The 25,785-nt window shown below is 38.2% G+C and overlaps 1 protein-coding gene across 1 annotated transcript; it reads right to left on the bottom strand.

The window, feature by feature from the left end:
• Positions 1 to 732: 732 nt before the first annotated feature.
• PGM2 (phosphoglucomutase 2) lies at positions 733 to 19,770 on the bottom strand. The gene is made up of 14 exons (XM_083861733.1): positions 19,653 to 19,770; positions 14,998 to 15,165; positions 14,040 to 14,146; positions 13,593 to 13,677; positions 12,370 to 12,453; positions 11,554 to 11,747; positions 10,232 to 10,421; positions 9,471 to 9,568; positions 6,855 to 7,035; positions 6,643 to 6,736; positions 5,362 to 5,491; positions 2,655 to 2,844; positions 1,907 to 2,040; positions 733 to 1,134 (listed from the first exon to the last, which is right to left on the bottom strand). The coding sequence occupies exons 1-14, from the start codon at positions 19,722 to 19,724 to the stop codon at positions 1,032 to 1,034; spliced, it is 1,830 nt and encodes a 609-aa protein (XP_083717859.1). The 5' UTR covers positions 19,725 to 19,770; the 3' UTR covers positions 733 to 1,031.
• Positions 19,771 to 25,785: the final 6,015 nt, after the last annotated feature.

Genomic DNA, 25,785 nt, shown 5'->3' with positions numbered 1-25,785 from the left:
ACATCAGACTGTGAAACTTCCTCTCTTTCACGCCCCCCAGGCTGCCTCCCTGTACCCAGCTGCACAACTGCTGCAATCTTCAAGTTGCACTGAAAATAACAAGCACAGAGGACTTGAATTCGGGGACAATAATCAAACTTAGAAGTTTTGCATTTATAACAAGTATGTAGCTTTGGTTGTGATTATTGCTGCTGATATCCAAAGCAAGTACTGAAAATGCAGAAAAGCCTCATATTAAAGTCAACTGGCAACCTCCAAAAAACCCTCTCAGCCTTTGCAAGCACAGACAAGAGCATGCAATGAAATGGAAACTCCTGCTCTAAATTAGACCTGCAGAGTTATGCACAAAGTCATGGCAGCAAACAGTGTGAGAGGCTCCAAAACTGAGCTATGCATTGAACTAATTATGCTTAGCTCAGTGAGGCAACAAAAAGGTGCTGCATGTAGATATACTATCTTAATGGGTTCATGGTATTCAAAGACAGTTTAGTACACTTTGTATCTCTAGCCTAGAATATGATGTATAGTCCCACAACAAACTTGCTGCAAGTTTCTTGTTTATTTATTATTTCTTAGGGCCAAAATCCCTAAGAAAGATCACTACTTCTGAAGCATCAGCCCCACGTTTGTCAAAGTCTCACCACGGGCTTTAAATACTTCCTGTTAAGAGAAGAACTTAGTGTTACCAGATTATATCCACACAAAAGAAATAAGTCACCACAAAATAGGCTGTTTCAAATATCAGAATATTACTTATATTTAATTAAAACAAGTTTTGATTGAAATACATTTGCAGTCAACTTGTAGTTCATAAAGCTTTTAGTTCAACTGATTGGTTTTTTTTTTGGTCCATTAAGGGTAAAGGTAGTTTCTTTCCAAAGTAAGATAGTGGAGCCCAGAGTACCCACTACTCTTAAAAGCAGAAGTCTTTATAGTCAGAGTTCTCAGATGTTTGGTCCAAAAAACCTTAACTTCTTAAATAATGCACTTCTAATGCTGCAAAAGCCAATCAAAGTAGTAATTTTGTTATTTTACTCAGTCTTTCGTTGAAGTTTGTTTTTTTCCGGTTGAAAGAAGTGTTTTTCAAGAGCATTGACCAATTCATCTAGCTCCTTCTTCAGCTGTTCAACATCACTGGAAAACAAAAATCACACAAACACAGAAAAGAGTGAAACAATGGAAAAGCTAAAATGTATATTTTCAGTATGACAATTCTTTAAATCTGTTGCATTGCTTTAGACAAGCATTTTCTATTAATGCTAAAAGTGTATATATTTGATTTCTTATGGCAATGCACTGATGTTCACTTTCAACTGATATGCATGAAGACTATGAAGAAACATAACCCCACAATATAATCTAAAGTAGAGCGGACAATCTGAGTTCAGAAGATCTATTACTAAACATAAGTGATTAGCAGTGTAACTTTATACTTGTAACAGTATTCTTAGATGACTTTTCATCTGTAAAAAAGTTTATTTCATTATATAAGTTAATAATTATTTATCTTTAAGATTGCATGATTTCCAAGGCTACCAGTTAAGGATATCATTACTAAACATAAAAGGGTTTGAAATATATTAGAACACTTTATATTTGATTAAATAATTTTAAAGCAATGGAATATGTAAAAAAGGGGTGAAAATATTTGCATTTATTTAAGGCAGAATGTTTTTCCTGATGGTTTTCACTGAATGCAAAACTGAGTTCAAAGAAATTTCAGTGACAAGAATGTGTCAACAAATTTTGCAGAGTTGAAGCTTTTTATACAAATACATTCACATTTAGTAATACTATTTGACTGTAGAGAGCTCTTATTTCACTAAAACAATACCAAAAAGCCACACAGACTCTATTACACCAAATGTACAGCTGCAAGTTACAATACTACTGTAAGTGACAATACCTGTTTCCAGGGGGTGCACAAAGTTCAGAATAGTATTTGATCTTTGGTTCTGTCCCACTGGTTCTCATTGTGGCCACTCCTCCATTAGCAAAAGTGAATGTTATCATTTGGCTGCTTTTACTAGTAGGAAGTATCTAGAAATATTAAGAATATTTTTTTAAAACTTGAAAAGAGACTATATATAAACCCATGACTTGATGTTAGATAATACGATAAAAGCAACAGCTAAAATTATAGTTTAGTTCTGTTTTCTTCAACACTGGTCTTGAGACCACAAGGACAGCCTTGCTCTCAGCCTGGAATCTGGTAGAACTGCATCATTGCTTGGTAGCTCATTTAAAATCTAGACACAGTTCTTTTACTGTTAATAGATGTTGAGCTGTCATGGCATTTCCCAGGAGGAAAGGAAATGGAGACTGAGGAAAAATATATAATCCAAAGCCACATCTTAATAGACAGTTGAACTGCCATTCACAAGAAAACAATGCAGATTGCTGTAGCAAGGCAGCAAGATCCTCCTACTGCCCTTTACAAACTCATCTTGGAGAGAAAAATACACCACAAAACCTAAAAGAAAACCCAACACATCCTTGGCTTCACTTCCTCTCAACAAGGCAAAACAATTATCACCAATCTAACTTATTTTATGACTCAGTATGTAAACATGTTTACTGTTTCTCCACAGAATGTTTTATGTATGTGTATATACAGCACACATAATTTACATGTAATTTAGAAAGATACTTACAGCCTTTTGATCTGGCTGGCTGCTGTCATACCCAGTAGTTAGATCCCTTATTCCAGAAACTTTAAATCTACCACAAGATTTTGGGTATGTGTTTTTTCCATCAAAATTTCTAAGGTTGTCAAAAAGCTGTTGAATAACTTTAGGATCATGGCAGATGAAATATGAAGCTTTGGTAATATGGAAGCCATATCTGTGAAGACACAATAATAGTAAATCCAGGAAGCAACATTCTAAGAGTTGTACACCAGACCCATTATACAACCTTCCAAAATGCAACACTGTGCACATGCTCATCCAACAACAAAGCAACACATGCTCATCCAACTGAAGCATCAGTTCATGCCTTTACAATTTTAAAAAGGTCTAAACAGTCAAATTATCCCATTTTACACACTTTAAAGAAGCTTCTGTGCAGATGCCTTTTATTTTTAATGATGAAAACTGGGAATGTTTACAGCAAAATCAGAAGAAAAAAAGATACCATTATTGCCCTGAAGAGCTCTAACCACCGCAGGAAGGAAGAGATTACATCTAATAGCTTCTTTGAGTGGATTCCAGCTGACCTTTTCTAATAAAACAAATTCTAGACTGCTTTTTACATTCACACTTTATTAAAGTGTTTCTACTCTCCCATTGAAGTGTTTTTACTAAACCAATCTGTTCTGAATGTTGTCTCTCTACCTTACCTGTTTGCCAGGTAATCTGATGCATCAAAGACAAATTACCTGTAACACTGACTTTTCAAAGTAGCATGTTGTTGAAAAACATACAAGCCTGGACTGGTTGTCCAAGTGCACTCTTGTTACAGATCAAGACCTGATAAATATCCTTGATGGCAGTGAAAAACTGAGGGGCTGAATCTTCATTAGTACTAGGATGTTCATGCTAGAAATCGGAATGCCTTCTTAAATAGGGTCATGTTTATATCTAAATGGACATCTTGAAGGTTAATAGTAGTTAAATTAGTCTTAAGAATTCAGTAAGGGAATTAACAAAACCTGTCCAGTGCCTGAAAGTAGTGATAAGCCTACTAGGACCATGCCCTTTTCCTGATCTGCATTTACTTCAAGACAGATTCCCCTTCTACACTTCCAAAGCACAGAATAGAGTTTCTTTTGCTTGAAGTGTAACTCACAAGGCAAATCTGACAAAAAAGTAAAGTAGGAAGAAGTAGAAAACTGCAACTCGATATCAGCCACATACAAAAATCAAACACATACAAAACAACCCCCCAAAACAAAACAAGAACCCTCCTTCCAGCTCATTATTAAACAATAGGGCAGTTTATTAGGGCAGATTAGTTTCCTTCCCTCTGTCTGTAGCTTTTCCACAGAGTGGCTATGTGCAGTGACATCTTACAGACTGCTTTTATGCTAAAGCAGCTCTGAGTCCTCTTCAGTAGCTATATAGGCAGCAGCACTGTGACATAGCTCAATTCCACTCAGTCAAATATTCTGAGGTCAATCTAAAGCAGGTGTTATTTGTATTTAAAAAAATACATAAAACCCCTCAAACCAGAGGTTGAATACTTAATTCTTGAATATGCACTTCCAGCTAGTAGCATATAAGGGAATTCTCCCATCAGATGCTGTATTTGCCACTCAAGGTATGAATTCCTCTTTCATATCACACAATTTATCTATGCAGTGTAAGCAAGTCTTTGCCACTTGATTCCTTCCTAAAGAGATGATGAAATAAGCATGGCTAGTGCTGCACACAAATGAGAACTCAGGACTGCCAAAACAAGCAGGACAAAGGCTGGAGTTTTCCATGAGTTTCTTTGCAGGTTCCACACTCCCTGATTAGTGTCTGTGAGACATGAAGAGCAGGAGACTATCAAACAGCCTGTGCTGCTGCCTCCTTTAAAACAAACAACCCAAAACCTCCACAAAAACCACTCCCTGCCTCATGAAACCCAATATTCATCTTTGCTATTGATTTCTTTGAACCCATTAAAAAAGAACAAAAGAAAAAGTAGTGCCTCATATTAAAAGCTCTCAGAGGGATACTCAGCTGTATATAGCCACGAGTAATGGCCAGTCACAGCACTTTTGCATAATCAGCTCAAATCTCATTAATCAGGAGCAGAAAGAGAAAAGGACAACCAAAACAACAATAATCTATATATAAAAAAAACCAGAATAATACAATAAAAGCCTAACTTTAGAGCCAACTAGAATTAATTTAATCATAAGTAGCCCTGCAAGGGCAGAAGCAAGTTGGCTTCTATGTATAGCATAAATAAGGCAGAGCTACTTAAACCCATTCTGCCATCAACATTTTCGTGTGTCTGGCTCATTTAAGCAGCAAGAAGCACTATAATCTCTACAGCTCAGCAATACTGCTGGCCAAAAACCTGCCAAATCTTCTGTAAAAGGACCCAAGTGCAGAACCTCCCAAAAGGGAAAAAAACATTTCAGACAAGCAAAGAAAAACATCACAAAGATCTCATTAACTAATAGAGAATCAGTAAAGTAGTTATTATTATATTTAAAATATCTTAAAATAATACAAAACAAAGTCATAAATATATTCATGTCCACAAGGCAGGAACACTTTCTGAAAGATTACTATTACCATAGAATTGTCTTAATAGTACAACAATCCGCGTTTTATTTCTTTATAAACTATAGCTATTGAGTCCCTATTAATCCCAGTATGTGAAGCTGAGAAAGTCTGGAAAATGAAAAATTAAAATTGAACTCACTCATCATAGACAGCTTTCAGCTGCTGAGACAAAGACAAATTCCTGGTTGCCAAAAAGCTGGCCATCTCTGCAGTTATAACAGCAGCACTGACACCATCTTTGTCCAGAACAGCAGGACAGCACATATACCCTAAACAAGGAATATTAGATATAATTTGACACATTTTTAACAGGAAATAGGATGGGGAGGGAAGGGTAGCCAATATCTTTGAAAGGAGAAATGCACATTACCATAGAACAGGCATTTTAGAGTGAAACCAAAAGTAGAAAAATTTTATCTTCTAAACAGTGTTAATTTTAATAAGCAAGATATTTAATGGAATTTTAAGACAGAGATTTGCATCATATCAGCGCTCCAGGTCCTTATGAGCTTTCTAGAGAGAAATGCCACACTGCAGGAACAATGCAAGTATAGCATTGTCCCAAATGTGATTACCTTATATGGTTGTGTATGGTAACACTGATAATTATCTGTGAAATTAGTCATATTTTCCTCTGTTTTTCAGGTACTGAGATAATTAAATATAACATTATAGCTCTACAATTTCCTCCTCATTCTTAACTTTCATTTGTGGCTTTCAACCATGGCTTTCCAGTTTACAAATGTAACTTGGGTTAGTTTTTGCTTTATTTTATTCACATTTACACTGATCCTAAATCTGTCAGGTAAAAAAGCTCAACTTCAAGTCTGAAAGATGTGTTTGTTTCTTTTTAAAAATAGTTTATGCAGATGTTATAGAATTTAGAATTTTAGAATATATAGAATATAGAATTTATGCAAATTATAGAATTTGCAGTCCAAATCTGCATAGCCATGCTACTGTAGATATATACTCGTAGCTCACAAACTTTGTGCTAAGCAGAGATACGAAGGTTTTAACCACTAGTATCAATTAGCCAAATAGATAATTATTTGTTACTCACTGGACACACACCAATTACATCAAGGACACCCTTATGTTGCCATTTTTACTGGGTTTTTTAACATTTTACTTCATTACTGAGACGCTAACAGAGCACTGGCAAAGGCTGCCCAGAGAAATGGTAGAATATCCTTCCCTGGAGATATTCAAGAACCATCTGGGCCCAATCCAGTGTAATGTGTAATGGTGTAATGTGCCCTAGGATGCCCTGCTTGAGCAGGAAGGTTGGACCAAGTGACCTCCAGCAGTCCCTTCCAACCCTACCCATTCTGTGATTCTCTGCAATTCTGTCACTTTTTGCAGTAGTTCTATTTTCACTATTTTCCAAGATATGAAAACACAACATTCTGTCTTTTACCTATAGCCTCTTCAAATGCAAAAAGAACAGCTTTCCCCTGGTCCATGAGCTGCTTGGCACGGTTGCCCATCCACTTGAAACCTGTCAGTGTTTCCTACAGCAGGGAGGAGAAATCAAAGGCATTAAAAAGAAAGGCAATGCTTTACAAACACATGACACTTTGAAAGAAAGCTAATAAAAGAACATGGAATAATGTCTAACATGTTGCTTACCTCAAAGTGAAAACCTTCCTTTAGTGCAATTGCTCTCAGGATTTTGGAAGAAACAGTACTGGATAACATGTAGACATCTTTAATAGCACGAGTACCCCTACTATTATTTTTCCAGCAAGTGAAGATCCACCAGCCTAAAAGAGCTCCTAGTTCATTTCCAGAAAACACTTTCCATTCACCACTAGAGGCAAAAAAATATTAGAACATACATGAATTCAAAGAATAATACAGGGGCAAAAACCCCCTATTGGTTCTTCTATAAATAATATTAACAAATAAACCACTGCTAAGTAACAGTAAGGAGGTCTCTGTTCATAATGAAACTGTTCCCCAAAGCATTGTGAAACTGTTACCTTTCTTCTCCACCACACACATAAGCTTTTGCAGTTCTCCAAAGATGTAACAGTCATATTTCCAACATATTTTAAACAAAAATGTTCAGCATACAAATTATAAATTCAGGGTTTAAGACAAGAACAAAGACACAAAAATACAGTTCTCCAGTTATCAGTATTTTTAGTTGACCTAGTGACAAATACTTTTAATTTAATCACAAATACATCAATTAGTCATTCAGAAGATAAAAAAAAAATATCTTAAATGGATAAAAAAGATTAATATTGATGTGTTGCTAGAACAGGAAGAAAAAAAAAGAAGAAAAAAAGAAAGACAAATGTCAAAATTGTAAAAAAAATTCTCAGTCACAAAAGGGAACAGAGACATTTTCAAACTGACAAAACCAAGACCTACAGAAACAGTACCTGTTGTGAAAGAGAAGCAGACTCAGTCTCCTGCATTTACTGATGCCAACAGGCACAAAGCAATGCACAGCAGCAACTTAGTGTAAGAGTGCTGAGAGAGTGTACTCTAGCAGAAGGTTCTGTCAAAGAAGAAGTACAGATACTGTAGAAGCCTATATTAATAACTGATTAGTGTATGAAAAGCTACAGCAGAAGTCTGAGAAGACGCAGGACTGGAAGTTAGGAGACAACTAAGACTGGCTAAACAATGAGTGTAGAGGTGGCAGAATGAGAGCACCATTCTCTCACTGGTAATGAATACAATAAACTAACACTCCTCTTCAAGTTTCTGGTAGCTCAAAGTTTTCAGACAAAAAGCACGAGTGATTTTGCGTTCTTGTTTTAACCCATCATAACTAGCATAATCTGAAACTTTTTATACCTTTCCCTCAGTGCTGAATTACCAACTGAGGCTGGCACAGACCAAAACCATTGAAATATGAACCTTCTAAGTAACACTGTCCCAGATACAGCAGAGTGTCCACATAAAAACCATTTTTCTTCCAAAGGCAAAGAAACCTCCTTAGTTCATGCTGTGAGGCTAATGAGTTTAAGAGCATCCCAAATCCCTCACGCAAATACTGCCACTTTTAAAGCTACTACTTTAGCTATTTTTGTTATCTGTGGAGCAAAATGGGATTTGCATAGTCTCCTTTTACTGGACTTTTGAAATTTGTCTAACTGATACAGATTCAACTATTTAATTCATCCACAACCACTGAGGACATCTAGCAGATGCCCACATCATCCTTTGCCTACCAAAGACTGTTGCCATAATTTACACCCCTCTTCTGGCTCTCATGCACAGGGAATTCATATATGCTGGCCCAGCAGCAGATTTTTTTTCTGCTCTTCTCTAAGCTGAGTAGCTTGAAGCTTAATTTTACTTAGGATTTATGATTTTTAACTGCTCAGATTAGTTTCTGCTTTATCAAGGTAGACAAAGGAGAAACATTACTATTTGTAGATATGACAGTGCTTGAACTTCAGCTTTCCTTTACTCATCAGATAAAACCACAATTCCGAGATGTAAACAACTGTAGAAGTACAGAATATCAGAAGGCATTAAATAAGGGGACAGCCATACTGAGTCAGAACTATAGGTTACATTTCATAAATATGAACAATTTATGGTAAGCCCCTGACTGAGCAAGTTTACCTTTTGTGATCCCTTTCTTTGACTGAGTATGCAAAGAAAATTAATGCACATATAGGTGGTCCTTGAAGGGGAGAGTACAAATGACTACACCGAGAAGTACCAAACTGAAAAACCTTAAGGTGAAATGGAAATACATAATACTAAATAAAGAAGTGGGAAACTGAGCAAGAAAAACACAAATCATCCAATGATTAGTAAAAAGTTTGGTTTAACAGTTTGAGAAAGACACTCATAGTAAAGAGCAAGAGATTATCAGGGAACCATACAGATTCTCCTGAACCCAAGTTATTGTTTAATATACCTAGAAAGAAAAAATATTTATTAGTCTTACTTGAAAAAAATCTAACTGAAAACCTACCTTTGAAAAGGTATAGGACAATAACAACAATTCACATGCTTCTGTCCATGCCTAAACTACAGCAAGTGTCAACTATTTATTCAGGCTTCTGTACACTGTCTAATACTGATCATTATTTCATATCCTGCCCCTACTGTAGTCTGCTTCATACAGTCTTCTCACATTTCTGTGTGTTTTCAATCCAAAAAATTACTACTTTGACTATTCTTCCTCAGCAACACAAGTAGCAAGAATTCCTCAAATGAGCCTAACCTTGGGAGTAAAATATGTCAGTGGTTTTCATTACTTTATTACCATACCTCTCTTGTTTCTCTGCCACTGCCAGTCGATCAGCATCAGGATCATTTGCTAAAATGATTCTTGCCCCATCTTTTTCAGCCAAAGCAAAAGACAATGTCTGGAAAAGTGGCAAGCAGGACCAGATGAGTATTAATATTCCCAAATAATATTTTCACTTTCTTTACAGGTTTTAAGTAATTTTTCCAATTTATTTAATCTCAAACACTCAAAATCATTATGTGCCTCTCAAAAACCCCAAAAACTTCTAGCCTGGCAGAAGAAGAATATAGTCAGGACGTTTAACTTTACCTACATCATTCCACTTCTGTAGCCCAACTTAAAATCTACCTAGATTTAATGGAATCATTCAATAACAGTGTAACAGAAATAGTAGCAGAAACTCTAACCACCTGTCAGGACTGCTGCCCCCTCCTGGTGTTGTGTCAGAACAAAAGAGTAGAAGCCTTCCAAAAACAACTGAGAAGAGGGGTTTTTTTTGGGTTTTTTTGAGTTAACTATCACTTTGTCCCATGTGCAGATCCTGCCCATTCTGTTAGAGCACAAAGTAGTTGAAAGTTATAGCTAATTACTACCTGACTGGTTCAAAGAGGGTTATGTCAATGAAAGGATACCAGCTAACTCTTCACTAAATGTAAGGCTATGAAACAGATTAAAAATAGACCTTCCACCAATATCTACAGCTGTAACTTCTGGCAAAAAAGAAGAACACTGAAAGACATCACAACTACTAAAAAAAAAAAAAAAAAAAAAATCTATTTACCAGAACACCTTTGCCTTCTTCAGGATTTGGATACTTCACTGTGGGAAAGTCTGGATCAGGATCTTTCTGCTCCGGAACAGCAAAAGGAGGGCTAAGGTCAAATGCCTTGAATGCCAACTGCACAAATTTATGTCCTACGCCATGCACAGAAGTATGAACAAATTTCAGGTTTGTTTCCTTGTTTATATTCCTGAAATAAAACAGGTTAACAGTTAACTTGGACATGGAAGATGCTCTGCAGAAAACTGACTATTGTTTTTAAAGATACAACTCAGTATTCTCTATCACTGTTAAAATTATGAATTAAAGGTCAGATTTTAAAAGCAATGGCTTGAAATCGGCTTAGCCTAATTTTTCAACAATATGAGTCACTCTTGGCATCCAATATCCTGGTATGTGTAAACCACTGGAGTAAGAAAGACAGTACATTCTACACATCCCAAAGAAGGCGAGTGAAAAACAAATACAACCGATTAAAGAGTCTCTCCATCCCCAACTCTACCATTTAAACTACTGTGAACGCAAGGAGTCAACAAAGACTGTGAACACAGTGAGTCAACAGCAGCCTGCTGAATTTCAGCACACTCATTTTTAGGAAATGAAAAGTGTTGGGCATACCTAAAATCATGCAAACTCCTAAGGAAACATTTAATTCCAATTCTGAAAAAGCAGTTTAATAGCCCCAGCTTTCTAGTAACTCCTGATTGTTTTCAGCAAGAGTAAGAACACGGTTAGCGGTGGTTAAAATTTCAACATAAAATAAGCAGATCTAAAAGGCTGATACTCATCTACTACATAAATCAATTCCAACTGTTAATTACCAAGACAAACATCCACTTCATTTTGCTGAGTAAAGATTTTGCTAAGCAAATGATAGGAATAGGCTGTTGTAAGGCAATCAAGGATACCAGGAGTAAAAGCAAGGCTACAATGACAGAGCAAGAACTTCTTTGTCCAGAATTCACTTCACAACCCAGTTCACTGTCCCTTTCAGAATCTTATTTTAAGGGTGGTGGGCTGTCCATGCCAGTTCACTCCCAGCAGCCACAGTCTTACTGTGACACTTGGCTGATGCATGGCCATGAAAACACACGGAGATACCATCAGAAATTTGCTCACTTTACTGGGTTAGACTTCTGCCAGGACTGCTTTATGAACTGGCTTACTACACCACCACACAGCTGCCAGTGCTGCCACAAAAGATGACAAAAAGGCACAGGCAAAACTGGATCAGTGGGCCACTCATTTCCATCAAATTAAACTGCCCTGCTAACATACTAGATGGAATATCCTACATTCTTAAAGGAATTAACACCAGTCACCTGTAAAAGCACTGTTTCTGTATGTCTTTGAAATACTCCTTATTGACCATGGCATATGGATCATGAAGTAGTGGGCTGCTGTCAATCAGTTTGTCATCCCAAGCCTGAGGCCACGGTTCTTGGTTCTCCTCAATAGCCTGAGAAATTCCTTTGTCATGAGGGGAAATGATCTGAGCACCGTTTTCCCAGTAAACCTAAATAAAAATAAGGAAGTGAGTATAACCTAAATAAAAATAGGGAAGTGAGTATTTGATCATTAATCTTGTAAGATAGTTGTGTTAAGTCTTTGTTGGTTAAATTACAGTACTTTCACTACAGTGTTACAGTAATTTGGGCTTAGGTATATCCAAAGTATTCTCAATATATAGGTATATCCAACATATTCTCAATGTTTCTTCTCACATCCTATTTTTATTCTATTAAAAAAAAAGCAGTTTAATTTTATCGAAAGATATCAAGATCCATAATGAAACACACACAAAAAAAAATGCCCAGTCATTTACTGATAAAACTTCCATTTTTGTAGGTTGGAAACAGTCTGTATATGATTGCCCAGCTACCTAATGACTGGTGCACAGGCAATTCAGATGTGTTTTTTTCAGTGGACAGCAGATTACAATGGCATTCTGCTTTCTTGAGCAAAGATTTTAATTATATTATCAGTTTAACATGATACTAGCTTTAAATACATAGAAGAGATAAGAGAGATAGACACTAGCAATTAATTTAGTCTATACCATGGTAAGAAATATACACAATTGCATCAGTTTCTCTACGTGGAAAAAAAAAGGTAGAAAATAGATCACATTGGAATACCTTGTAACCATTGTCTTGTTTTGGATTATGAGAAGCAGTAACCATAATTCCAGCACAAAGCTTCAGATGAGTTACTGTGTATGGCTGTAACAAGAGAAAGTTACTTGAAGTAGAATGTGCAACACATATTTTATTTCTTCTCATGCATATATAATACTTCCATAGTGCTGAATGAAAAGTCAGGATGTGATTCCTACACACTGATTCCCTAAAGCAAAAGCTAAATAGTACTTGCTCCACTAGACTCCATGTGGCACAACTTTAGTCCTTGTTTTGCCTTGCGCATTTTTCCATTTATATGTTGTTAATGTTGTTCCAGATGCTTTGTGAATCTCTAGGGAGGGTACTTCTAGAAGGAAGCCAGATGCACATCTTGCCTACTGTAGAATGACTTGAGGTATGCCAAGTCTGTTGAGGTAATGACAGAAGTCAGCATGGGGCAGAGAAGTGCAGCTCAAGCAGTCTTGTCCATCCTGGCTTTTGGGAGCAGCCTGGGGAGCAACTACTCCACTGGGGTTCAGAAGAGAATTGTTTTGGAGAGAGCTCTTATAAATTAGCTCAAAACAGATCAAGTGAATTAAAAATAAAGCATTACTCATGAATACAGGTCCAATTTGGGTTTACTCCTGGCTCTTTATTTAATAGTGAAAGGCAATCAACTGCAGTTCTTGCAACACCACTTTAAAGTGCACTATGAAGAATTCAACCCTAAATCTAAAAAAATTTTATCAGTATAAGAATGCTATGTAGAAAGTCTTTATACCACTGTGTTCTGTTTGCAATGCTCATTGGAGCAACTGGTATAGGGAGAAATTATTGTTTTCAGTACATGGGCCAAAAGCAGGGCTTTTCTGCATTGCTTTGGAGACACTTGGTGTTGTGATAGGGGCATCGTGGACACAATCCAACAACCCTTCTGGGAAAACATCACTGCAGTCCAACAGCTTGCTATTTCAGATTCAATACCTGCCCTTGTCCCTCTTCTCCCCCACCACCGCCCCCCCCCCCAAAAAAAAAAAAAAAAAAGGCAAAAATGCATTCTTTTGCTATGAATTTTGTAAACTATACATAGCTAAATAAGTACATGGCTTACTGCAGGAAGAGCTTAATAAGTAAGAAATGGTTTATGTAGTTATCTTTAACATAAGTAATGCAAGGTATCTGGCAGAATATGTGTGTATATAAAGATATAATACATAAAAAGATATATTAGAAAAACTTACCACAAAGGGAGTTGGTATTATATCAGAGAATAGATAAACCGGAACTCCCTGGCTGATGAAGGTATTGGCAGCAAGTCTTGCAAACCTAAACAGGAAGAAAAGATATCTAGGGAATATATTCATTTTCTTACCAAGTAGTTTCCTAGAATTCATAGCTTTGTGGAAACTCCCACCCTAATGCAATTACAAAATCCTGACAGCAAACACCACCACTTATCAATATATCTAAATTATTATACAGACCCAATTTAAACGTGTTTCCTCACTTTTCCCAATAGACAAAGCACAACTCTAACAACTGCCTTGGCACTACCAGTATGTAAGAATACTGTAAATTCCATGTATTAATTCACTTTACAGAAAGAAAATACAGTTAAAGTAGATACAAATCCATCATGGACCACACAAGGCATCTACAAAATACTAAATACAAAACCTAAGAAGTACCTTTTGCTACTACCTCCACTGGAAAGATCAGCACGAGCATCAAACCCAATCACAACTCCTCTCTTTTTCAGGTCACTGAAATTCTTCTCAAGGTATCTGCAAAATCCCTAAAGACAACAACAAATCCACCTCATTAACCCGATCTTGATGTTTGATTTATCACAGCATTAAGATAATTGCTAAGATGCTGATGTCTTAGGAAGATGAGCATACATAGCATCTCACTGAACTGCTCTGGGATTCAGCTTATCCAGGACCAATAAACACCAAGAAATACCAGAAACCTTCAACTCAATATTGCAAACCTGGACAGCATTTAAGTACTTTTCAAAATATCAGAACCAACTCCAAAAAGGAGCAGGTAACACAATTAGTCTGAATTGCAGGTTTTGAGAAATTATTCAGATGTCTTAGGTCTCACATGAAAAAGAGAACAGCTGGCCAGCATTTCAGTTTATGAACCAAATCTCACCCTTAACAATGACATCTCTTTAGGACATGATACATCACCATTCCAGGCTCCAGTTATTCAAGGTTGTGGGTTTTTTCCTCAAGTTGATCTACTTTAGGATCCATGTATGTATACATACCTTCACTGCCTTTACGTAAATCCACCTCCAGCACACAAAAAGCTTATCCAAACGTTGGCTACCTTTGGGGTTTTTCTGTAGTTGTTACAACAGCACTAACCGTAACACTTGAGCTTAATTGCAGCTGTGTATACATTAAATTGCAAATCAAACACGGAAAGTAACTTCTTTTAATGGTTTAACAGCTTCTTTCTGCTGTTTTCAGAGACCAGCGCTCAGCTAATAATTATAATTTAAATTACTTCTGAAAACTGGAAGAATAGGGGACAACTTGTACTTCCATAGAATACTCATTTGCCTGCCCTAAATGAGGCCCTTCCATTCATATACACAACCAGTTAAATGAGATAAAGTGCTGAACACAATACCTGGGTTGTCTGGATAATAGTCAAGTCATTCATGTGGGAAATCCCTGCTCCCATGGCAGCTCTGAGCCCTGCTGTGCCAAACTCCATCCGTGAGCCAAAGTATTTCTGCAGTTCTCCGGCATTTCCTTCCGCAAGCAATTGTTTCACAATTGCGTAAGTTTTTGGATTCTGTTGATACAAAATTCAGATAATATAAATGAGGTTTTGTTTGTTTTAAAAGAACTGACTTTCTGTCCCAGTCTCTGGGTTTCAGTAACAAAACACAGCACACAACTTCAAGAACACCAGAACTCCTGCTGTCTTCCTAATTTTAAATCAGTACAACCTCAAGTATTACTTATTTTAGATTTATCTGCTTAAGTGAACATGCTACCTGGACAGGAATGTACGTCTGTCTGTCTATCTATCACTCAAAATTTGGGACGTTAAAAGATTTCCAATATATCTATTTTAATGTTTTTTATTTTTAAAAACAAACCAAACAAAAACCAGCACTTCCACAGTTCAGAGAATTTTTCCTCATCACAACACAAGAACTACATTAAACATTTAAAAAAGTAAGTTAAGTTCATTATTAAGAAATGTTTGTTATTTCTATAGCACTATATGTAGAGTCATAATCATAAAACTGTCCCAAGACTGGCTAGCACCAGAGGTAGCAGCAAACTAAGCAGACTGGGCAAAAGATCATTTCCAACATATTTGCAGGAAATGTTTGTAAAAATAAGCACGACCCCAGGATGAAAGCCTAGAAACAACAGCCAATTCTTAAATAAAATTACTCCAGAATGGCAACAAAAAAGCCATGTCAAGACACATAAGAACAGTGAGGAATTTCTAACTTTCACTGCTTTTCTTGGTATTTTGCTTCCATAGATTCTCTATTGTTAATAGATATATATAACTCTTAATAGAGATAATATCTTAGTAGAGATAAATAACTTTTTGTTTCCAGACTTAAGGAATTAGAAAAGTTCTATATATCGAGCAAAGCATCAACTTCTCCATGTAATAACATAACACTTGTGAAGTTCAGTATTTGATTTCTTGAGAACTGATGAGCCAAGGGGACAGACGGCAGGCAACGGACTCCTGACAACTGGATTATCTGGAGAGGCAGCAGGTTACTCACAAGTACACATACTTTACTCTGGAGTACAAAGATTATAACTTCCAAAAGGACACAAACTTTGATTTCTAGGCAATCAAATGACCTCATAAAAGTCAGACTTTACTATTTCCTGGATTACCTAGGTATGCTTACTACAAGGGAAAGCATATCATTCCAGGCAAAAAGAAAAACAAAATTTAAATGTAAAACCATATATCTTCTGCAGCTTCAGAAAATGCTGCAGAACAAACAGAGTAGCAGGCAAGTGAGTAAGTTTGCATACAAAGGTATAAATATTCTGCACATCAACTGAGACCAGAGTCAGGATGCCCCAGCCATTGACCTGTGCACTCACTGCTACAGGGCAAACAACATAGTTTAAATAAATACTTGAGGAGCTAAAGAGCCTTTGGTACTAATGAGCAAACTGCACAATGCAGAATAAACTAAAGAATTAAAATAAGAAATCCAGCTTCTTGAGTGCAATAAACAATCAGGCATCCCAGAATTACTGATTTTCAGTGTAAAAATTACCAATTTACCAGTCCAAGAATGTTGTAACTAACGCTTCCTTGTAGGTGGCTTGACAAAATTATTATTATTGAGTAATTACACTCTGTAAGAAAAAACATGTTGTTATAGAATGTTGTTATAGAGTATCTAGGGCAGCATAACTGAGTTTAGGCTGTTTACAAGTTGACATCAAGGTTTTGCTTTAACATCAGGGCTGTGTCTCAAAGGTAAAGCCTGAATGACACCATTTGCATCCAGTTTTGTACACTGCCTAGTCACCTTTTAATTCCTTTGCATGAGCTTTGTGCACATGAGTCATCTCTCAATATTGAAATGAACATGTTTTTAGGTAGATACTACACACATTTCTACAGGTGTTTGACAGACTAGAAGCTGTAATGCCAATGCAGAAGGACATCAGGAGCATCCTGCAGCTCTCACAGCCAAGGAGTTTTTTGCTTGTTGTTGTTGTTAGGAGGAATTTCCCAAGTTTGGTATCTACTGCGAAACTAGAGGGATCCTCCAGTTTTTTAAGTCTGGTTAAATATTCAGGTGGCTGCCCACATCTTAAGAGTTTCAGTCCATATAATTTTCTAAAGAAAACTTGGTTGCATTAATTTAGTTGTTCCCCACTGCCTGCCTCCACCCCACACCAAGTAAAGGTAAAAGCCAGGCCAAGTATGTTCAATATGGCAGAAGGATTTTCCCAGAACTATTGTTATAATTACTTATGGCTGTATTCTCCTCAGAATCTGCCTTTTTTTTTTTTTTTTTTTTTTTTTTTTTTTTTTTTTTTTTTGGTGGAGAATGTTATGATGCTATTGTACACAGCTAAGTAAAAAACTAATCTTGGTTTTGGCTTTTTCTTCTGCTTAAACAAACTCTTCACAGCATCTCTACCAAAGAAGGACCAAATTGTATCAGAAGGATAAAGTGCTGGCTTTTTCCTTTCTTATTGATTCTCTCGGGTTACGCTTTTTCTGCTCTCAAATTAAACCAGATGTGAGTATGGGAGTACCATTTTCTGTGAATACAGTGGCGGGTGATTTAATACCAAGTTAACATTCACTAGTGCAATTAGCTTGAACATCACCTGGTAACACTCGAGTTATTTACTTTAATCTACACTACAGGAAGGCTCAAAGAGTTATCATCAGTAGAGGAGTACCCACAAGGTTTTAGAGGAGAGGAAAAACGTCTGACTAAAGAGATTATATTTTTACTAAAACTGGAAGTTACCTTTCATTAATAATTCCATGACTGATAAGAGAAAGAATGAAAAATATGCTATTACTGTAATGAACAGAGTGATGCAAACAGCCTGGTAACAACCTCAGTAACTGTCATGCAGGTAGGAACTTCCAGTTACATCAGTAGAACAGCCATCAGCCATAAGGGCTTGCTCTTGCAGATGATTATTTTGTAAGAAACATGGGGCTTATCATCATTAAATATTAACCAATCTCTGCATGTCAAAAAGGAACTTTTTTCCTCTATCAGAGTAAATGGACAAGGGTTATATCTGATTCTCCTGTTACTCAATAGAAACACGTAACAATTCCCTGAGAAATTAGAATACTTCATCATTTTTGAGCAATCAGCAATGAGTATTGCACACTAGTCAATTATTACTGAGTCAAAGATGCAAGTGCTAACAGAGGGCTAAACTTTCAAAAGCATAGATGCTATAAGGGACACTGCATTAGATTTCCAGAGGGTTTAACAAAATAATTAGAATAACCATTTGAAAGGCAAATTATTACACAGAAGACAGGCATACAATTAATGCCGGTCAGGGAAGTTATGTAAATAAAAGGCTCTAAGACCAAACTATTTTCTCAAAATCAATTAAACGGGGGGAAAAAGGCGCAAAAGCTGGTTGTAATTTGATGTGATGCATTAGCATTTCTGAAAAGAGGCCTAGTTTGGCACTGCTCTATCATTAATAAAACCAGAACTGGGTAACTTGTCAGTTAAACAGCTGACTGATCTTTAATGCAGAATCACAACAAGCTTGAGATATTTCTAATGATGTCCTTTAGAACCTGGAAAGAATACTAAAAAAAAAGAATTATTATACGTTTCCACTGATATTTTTGAAATAAGCAGAGGATGCCTTACCAAACAGGTATGTGTGCTGCACAAAACTCAGAGGCATTGTTGAGTGCACAGCCCAGGAAAGTCACTTTAGTGACTTGAAGGGAGGTAATGGCCAGCGTGTTCCAATACAGCCAAATGAACAAATTGTAGGAAGAGAGACAGAAAAAAATGCAAACCAAATGTGCCAATAAAGGCCTAAATCTCAGTGGGACCTGGAGCAGCAAGCAACGACATAAACGTTTCCAGAACACCACTATGGAAAGGTGTTTCTTTAGGTATGTAGAAAACAGAAACACACAGAAGGCTTTACTTCTGCATATAGTGCTGTCAAAACCAAAGATAAGTCTCAACGGAAATAGAAATAACACCTGAAAAATCCAGGACTGACAGCTTCTGCATCTCCAAATGTTTTTGAAGTGAGCTCACACGTCTTTTGGGATCAATATTTTAGTAAACAAAGAATGGAAGGTTTTTAACACTGAGAGACAAGTACACGGCAACATATACTGGTCTTTAATAATTTAAGTCGATCAACTGCCCTGCGACTGAAGCGGTTCGGAACGATACAGGCCCTTTTGAAGAAGATGCTCCGTACAGCTAGAAGCCACACTGAGACCCAGCCGGGGGGCTCCAAAGGAAAGCTGCGGCTGCCGGGCAGGTGAGGAGCCACAGCGGGGGCCCGCAGCCCCACCGAGCCGGCCCCGCCGCGGGGCGGGAGGGGAGGGATGGATGGAGAGGTGGAGGGAGAGCACCCCTTTGTCACAGAGCTCTGAAAGCAGAGCCAAAGGAGCGAACGGGTGCTTTTACCGCACCCCACACCGGCACAAGGCAACAGCCGGGCGCACCCCGCGCCTCCTGAGCCCCTGACCCGTCTCCAGCCCGCGCCCCCATCGCCGCCCCCCGCCCCTGCCCGGCCGGAGCCGCCCCTCACCTTATCCCAGAGCAGCCACTGCTCGGCCGCACGGCGGAGCGCGGCATCCCCCGCCGAGCCCCGCGCTGCCATCCCGCTGCCGCCCGAGCCGCCGCCGCTCCTTCTTCCCTCTTCCGGAGCGCCCCCGCCCCGCCCCGCCCGCCCGCGGGCCCGGCCCGGCCGCCCCACCTCCGCCCCGCCCGCCTGCCTGTCCTGTCCTGTCCTGTCCTGTCCTGTCCTGTCCTGTCCTGCCCGGGCCGGGCCGGGCCGGGTCAAGGTCGGGGCCGGGGCCGGGGCCGGGGCCGGGGCCGGACAGGGCGGCCCCGCTTCCGTCTTGCCCCCCAGGGGCCGGGTCCGGGCCGGGTCGGGGCCCTGGCGGTGAGTGGGGGTTTAATAACATTTCCCTGGGGCGGTGAGTGCTGTCACAGCCCCCCGGGCAGTCCGGCCCCCGCCCCGCGGAGGAGGAGCGCCCCAGTAACAGCGGGAAAAGGGCGCTGGACACGGCCGCCTCCGCAGCGCCGCTGACGGGAGAAACGAGCGCTGTGTCACAAGTGTCACTTTCCGCGGCATTGGACTAAGAAGACTGAGATTCCTTTTTGTAGTCAAGTTAAATGAGAGATGCATGTGAACAACAGAAATTCTACACATCACTAGCAAGAATGTTAATGCACATCCTTCTGATATTCACTACTGATCAGTAAAAGAATTGTTCTGATAGCCTTATGGAAAAACTGTTAACATGAAACATCAGAGGAACCAAAGAATAAGAAAATCAGACAAAAATATGTTTTATGGCTGCTTTTCTAACAATCTCTTTTCTCTGTCGTTTTGGTAATGGTCATTTAACCCACCTCCTCTGGCCTCTGCACCTCTCTGGTTGAACACAAATTTGACCTCAGCTGCAGTATTAAAAAAACAACTGAATTTCACTCAGGTAAATAGACTGTGTTACTTCTGCCAGAATTAAAGAACATGTTAATCTGGCTTTGATTGAATAATTATTATACCTTACAGCATAGTATCTTTGAGCTGAACTGCCAAGCTGCTGCTCTGTGTAAACAGTTCCTATAACTTAGCTTGCATATTGACTGGAATCCCCTGATAAGCCCCTCCAGCCAGGTTGATTTCGTACAATTTTTTTGGACAAACATACACTCCAGAGAACACTGAACTCTCTTGCTTGCCCAACAAGATTTCTGGCATCAACTTCCCAAAGTACTAAGGGAAACAGCAGTCTGAGTGCTCTGGAGCTTCCGGACAAGGTGCTCTGGAGGTTTTCCCTACATTTTATCAGCCTCTGTCTGAAGCTGGGCTAGACCAGGTGATGCACATCTGCAGGGAGAGCCATAAAAAGTGATTGGAATTTCCCTGTTTGCCTCTGCAGTACAGGCCAAGGTAGAGGAAGATCCCTCAGAGTGGTACAGATGCAGAGTTTGTGCTGCAGGTGTTCTGAGGCTGCTGAGAAATGTGAGGTCACTGTGAAAGTGCCATAGAGGAGGAGCAGAGTAATTTGCCAGTGGTACCAAGTCCTGAATCTGAACGCTTTTAAGGGATATCCAATCCAGGTACTTTCCAACAGTGCCTCAATGGGACCAATCAGAGCATCCTTTTTTCCCCAAGTTTAGACAATGAGGCAAATGAGAAAGGGGCTGGCCTTTCACTCAACTTCTATATGCTGCTCAAATGCAGGAGAGAAGTAATCCCAGGAAAAAAGCAAAATTTGCTTATGTGAAGAATGATACAGTCACTACAACACTGACTTTGCGAAGCACCATAACAAAGTATTGCCACTGACTCAACTGAAGGAGGTGACACATTCATAGAACATGTTCTCTTTCTCTTGAATGCCTGAGGTTGTCGAGAAATCAAGCAGGTTTTCTTCAGGATGGACCAAACTGGTTATCAGGATCCATTACAGTGTAGACTCAGCTGTGTCACAGAAAAACTTTTTCAAAGTTCTTGTCAAATACCTTCTGGGACTGCTCTCAATAGAGTGGCCAGAACCATACAACTTGCAAAGTGCCACAGTCCTGAAAACTTCATGATCTAATGACACTAGAAGAGGCTGAAAACAAAAGAATAACAACTGCTGTAATCAACACAGTTTTTAATGAAAACAATACAGTGTAAATTATTTCAAAATACCACATAATAATTAGATCCTTCCTAGTGATTCTTTCAAAATTGAATTTCCAAGAAAGAATTCAAAACCCAACAGTATTTCATGAGAAGCCCTAGATATGGAGTTGGGGAAAAGTTGGTTGACTACATGTTAAAAATCAGATAAAAGCGAGACATAAAGGATTAAGTATTTTTTTTTTTTTTCCTTTTCTCTAGCTGTTGCCAAACCCAGCTGAAATTGACAAAATAAAAGTTAAAAAAATCCATTCAATAAACCAAGTAAATCTGCTGACTTTGTACTCTTTTTTGGAAACTTAAAATACTGTGCCTAATTTTATTTAATCTTCTTCAAAACAGGTGGAATCATTACTAAATTCAAATTAATGCTGGAATTTCAGAGTGGGTACCATGTTGGGTACCTAGAGCATCTCTCTCAACTTACACTTACTGAAGTGAAAAGTTTCAGATGAATATTGAATGTTATAACTTGGGTTCAGTGTGGCTGCAGCTGCACAGGCTTTTCACACCAAGTATGAACTAAATGGAATTTGTCTGTTAGCTGAGTTAGGCTTTAGCCAAAACACCACAGCACCAAGTTGGTTTATTTAACTTGCAGATAGGAAGAGCAACGAATGCATCAATGGTGCTCATCAATATCTTCAGTCGAGTTTTGAATTTTATGTTATCTACAACTATATGTTGTACAGAGGGATTTTACCAAAGTATATAAATACCTGATGGGAGAATGCAAATGGGATGGAGCCAGGCTCTTTTCAGTAGTGCTCACCAACAGGACAAGAAGCACAAACTGAAACAGAGGAGGTTCCAGGTGAACATTAGGAAGTACCTCTTCACTGTGACAGTGACTGAGCACTGACACAGGTTGTTTGAGGAGGTTTTGGAGTCTTCATCCTTGGAAATATGTAAAAGCCATCTGGATGTGGTTTTGGGCAAGAGGGTCTTGAGCAGGGAAGTTGACCTAATGACCTCCAGAGGTCTTCTTCAACCTCAACCATTCTGTGAATCTGAGCTGTTGATACATTCTGTAATACATGAGAAGTTGTATATTCTGGCAAGGAACCTAAATTTTTCTTTGCTGACTTCTGCAGTATTGTGATACAGCCGTAGAGGAAATCTGTGAAATGCTACAGAATGTCGCAACCAGTGATATTTTCTTGTTGTATGTACAGATATTACATTTAAACTCTTCCAACCAGTTCCCCCATTTTAGTGCATGATCATTCTCCCTTTGCAGCCAGCTGGGACATAACAATTGCTATTTGTGTTACATACAAAAATAAATGGACTAAGGATTATAGGATATTACTGATGACAAGTTAAAGTTAGCTTTAGGTTCTCAGAGCTTAGAGTGCATACTTGTCTTAGCTCCACTACTTAAAGCAGTCTAAATATTTAAAGGTATTTTATTAGTTTTCACTTTCATTGCTATCTTGAAATACTAGTAGGGGGCAGGAGAGAAACAAGCTTTGATTCCACAGCACAGATTTACTGGGAAGCTGTGTTGCACATTGCACATTTCAAAAAGCACATATAGCCCTCAGAAGAGGATGTTGTCTTAAATAAAGCACTGTTCTTGTAGTCTGATGAGAGGGGAGGGGGAAGCAGGGAAAGAAAAGGAAGGATGTGGAGGGTATTGTATTCCTGGCTTGAATTTTAGTATTTGTTCTCCAGTTTTATTGTCTGCCAGCTAACGCAAGGATGTGTCAGATTATTTTACATTTCCTCTTGGAATTTTTTTCTCTATTGTCTATTGTAAGCTTCTTGTTCACAAATGAAAGTCTTTTATAATTTCCACTGTTTGGCATAGACTCCTGATCTCTGGTAGTCAGGCAGATCTTGGATCCTGTGGCAGCAGAACTACTAAAACATGCTTTTTCTGTCTTGTTCTAGACTGCATTCAGTTTCTAGGTTCAAGGGTAAATTAACTTATGTTTATTCTACAGATAGGACAAAATCAGAGCTAATGTCAGTTCTTTCCAAGTATATTTTGGATTGCTGCCCTTCTCTTACATGTAAAGACCAAAAATACAAGCCAAAGTGAAAAATAAAATTAGTCTGACTGATGAGTACATGATCTTGAACTCACCCCTTTTGCAAATGATTCAAATTATCCTGTGAGAAAAAAAGAAACATTTGATGTTATGGTTTCATGGAATTCAAAAGTAATATGCACAGCTTATTTTGACCCAATTCCTTTATCAAAGAAGTGAGTAGGGTGCATTATTTTTATATATGTCCTTCAGTCTGATTGTGATTAAACTTTATTCCCTCCCTAGGTAATTTTCTAGATAGCCAGATAGAATTACCAGGCCTACAACTTGATTTGAATAACACTGCTGTCTGTCAGAGAAATGGGGTTGAGAGGGATTCCCTAATTTAAGGAAAGCTTTCCTTAACCAGGATTATTTATCCAGAGTAGAAGTAAAAACATCTAAATTGGTTGCAGCATAAATATACTGGATAGATACTTGCCTTAACAACAGTAACTTATGAGGAACATAAGTTTGTTATGAAAACATAACAAGTTTCCCAAAAATGTTAAGCTTCTAAATCCAACTTTAGACTTCTAAGTAAGCTGTTTCTCAAAAGTGCTGAACCTGCAGCAGTTCCCATTGAATGCTCAGGCTTGTAAATGCACGGCTGAGAGGCACGAGGGCAATATCAAAAGGGAAAGGCGGTTGCTTAAAAAAAAACTGGCACAGTATGCTTTTATAATATACAGATAGACTCCACAGTTTACACCACTAAAGTTAAAATATTTGTTTTACAGACAGCAAAACTGAGCTTATATGTAAAACATTTATCCTATTGCTGAAGGAAATAGTATCTAAAATTTGTAAAGTTAGTAGTAGCACATTTTTGTTAGAAAGAAGGTAATACTAAATGCCCTCCCTTGTTTTTGCTGAATTAAAAAAAAAAAAAATCTGCAAGTAAGGAACTGACTTAAAAGATGTAGCATGTTATTAATGCAGATTTTTTTACTCTTGGTAGAGGAGATAAGCATATCCTACCGAAACAATACAAGAACTAAATAAAAGGCTGTACTGAGAAATTTGTACACAGTAGGTCTTAAAATGGCTTCAAAAAACTTGGACATTGCACTACAGTATATCTTTGAAATAGCTTCATTTTTAGTCTCCACAAAGTTTTAATTAAGATAAAGCAGAATAGTTAAAACCCCCCAAAGCCCAAGTTCTTCCCAAGCTAGTTCAGGCTTCATGCAATGATTTAATGGCACAGGCTGCCCTCTCGCGGTCACAGCAGGAATAGCTACCGAGGTCATCTGCTGCTCCGAGTTGCGCTGGAGCCGCGTCCACGAGTTCCTCCTTACAAAAATTCCCCGTGTTTCTGCCAGACAATAATTGTTTGATAATGTAATGTAAGTCTTCCTGTAATTTGGGGCTGGAGCTTCCTCTCCTTGTCTTTAAATTTAGACAATCGAAAACGAATGTCAGTGAATAAAAAATATCTGCACCCTTTCTTACATTGCTTCAATATTTCTTTTTCCAGAGTGTTCCAATATCAAAAAATGAAAATAAATACTGAGAACATAACAGGAGTGCTATGCATCGAGAAAACTAGCATCTTTCCCATACATAATTTTGCATAAAACTTTAAGTTGCATTCAACTACATTTTACTTTCTGAAGTCTTATTGTTAATATATAGAAAACTTAAGTAAATTATCATAGTAATACATGTTAGTAAAGACGGTGAAACTTCACTACGAGCCTAAGGGGTTTGTTTTCTTTCTATGTTCCCTGACCAAACTGTTGAAAGGAATTAATGTTGCTACCTCTGAGAACAATTTGCTTCTGTAACCATTCCTGTATTAAATTTTTCTGGTGTCATGTGCTTGCTTGGAAAATGCAAATATTACTCTAGGCATTTGGCTTGATGCCCTCACAGCTTTAGAAATTGTTTTGAGATTGGCTTTCTGATTAGCATAATTATGCTCATTTTTATTCTTAGTTTACTTGCCAAATACTCAGACTCAAAGTTACTTCCTGCTT

This window comes from Zosterops lateralis, assembly GCF_965231275.1.
Source record: "Zosterops lateralis genome assembly, chromosome: 5".
Lineage (NCBI taxonomy): Eukaryota > Metazoa > Chordata > Aves > Passeriformes > Zosteropidae > Zosterops > Zosterops lateralis.
Note: the sequence above shows the minus strand (reverse complement) of the source record. Positions and strands in the feature narration are given on the sequence as shown.

Bases quoted from the DNA above. Each gene is read 5' to 3' on its own strand.
- PGM2 (XM_083861733.1), bottom strand. From the start codon at position 19,724: ATGGCAGCGCGGGGCTCGGCGGGGGATGCCGCGCTCCGCCGTGCGGCC. The intron at 14,147-14,997 runs GTATTGTGTTCA...TGTTGTCTTTAG, and splicing joins CTATTATCCAGACAACCCAG to GGATTTTGCAGATACCTTGA. The intron at 12,454-13,592 runs GTAAGTTTTTCT...CTCTTGTTACAG, and splicing joins TAATACCAACTCCCTTTGTG to CCATACACAGTAACTCATCT.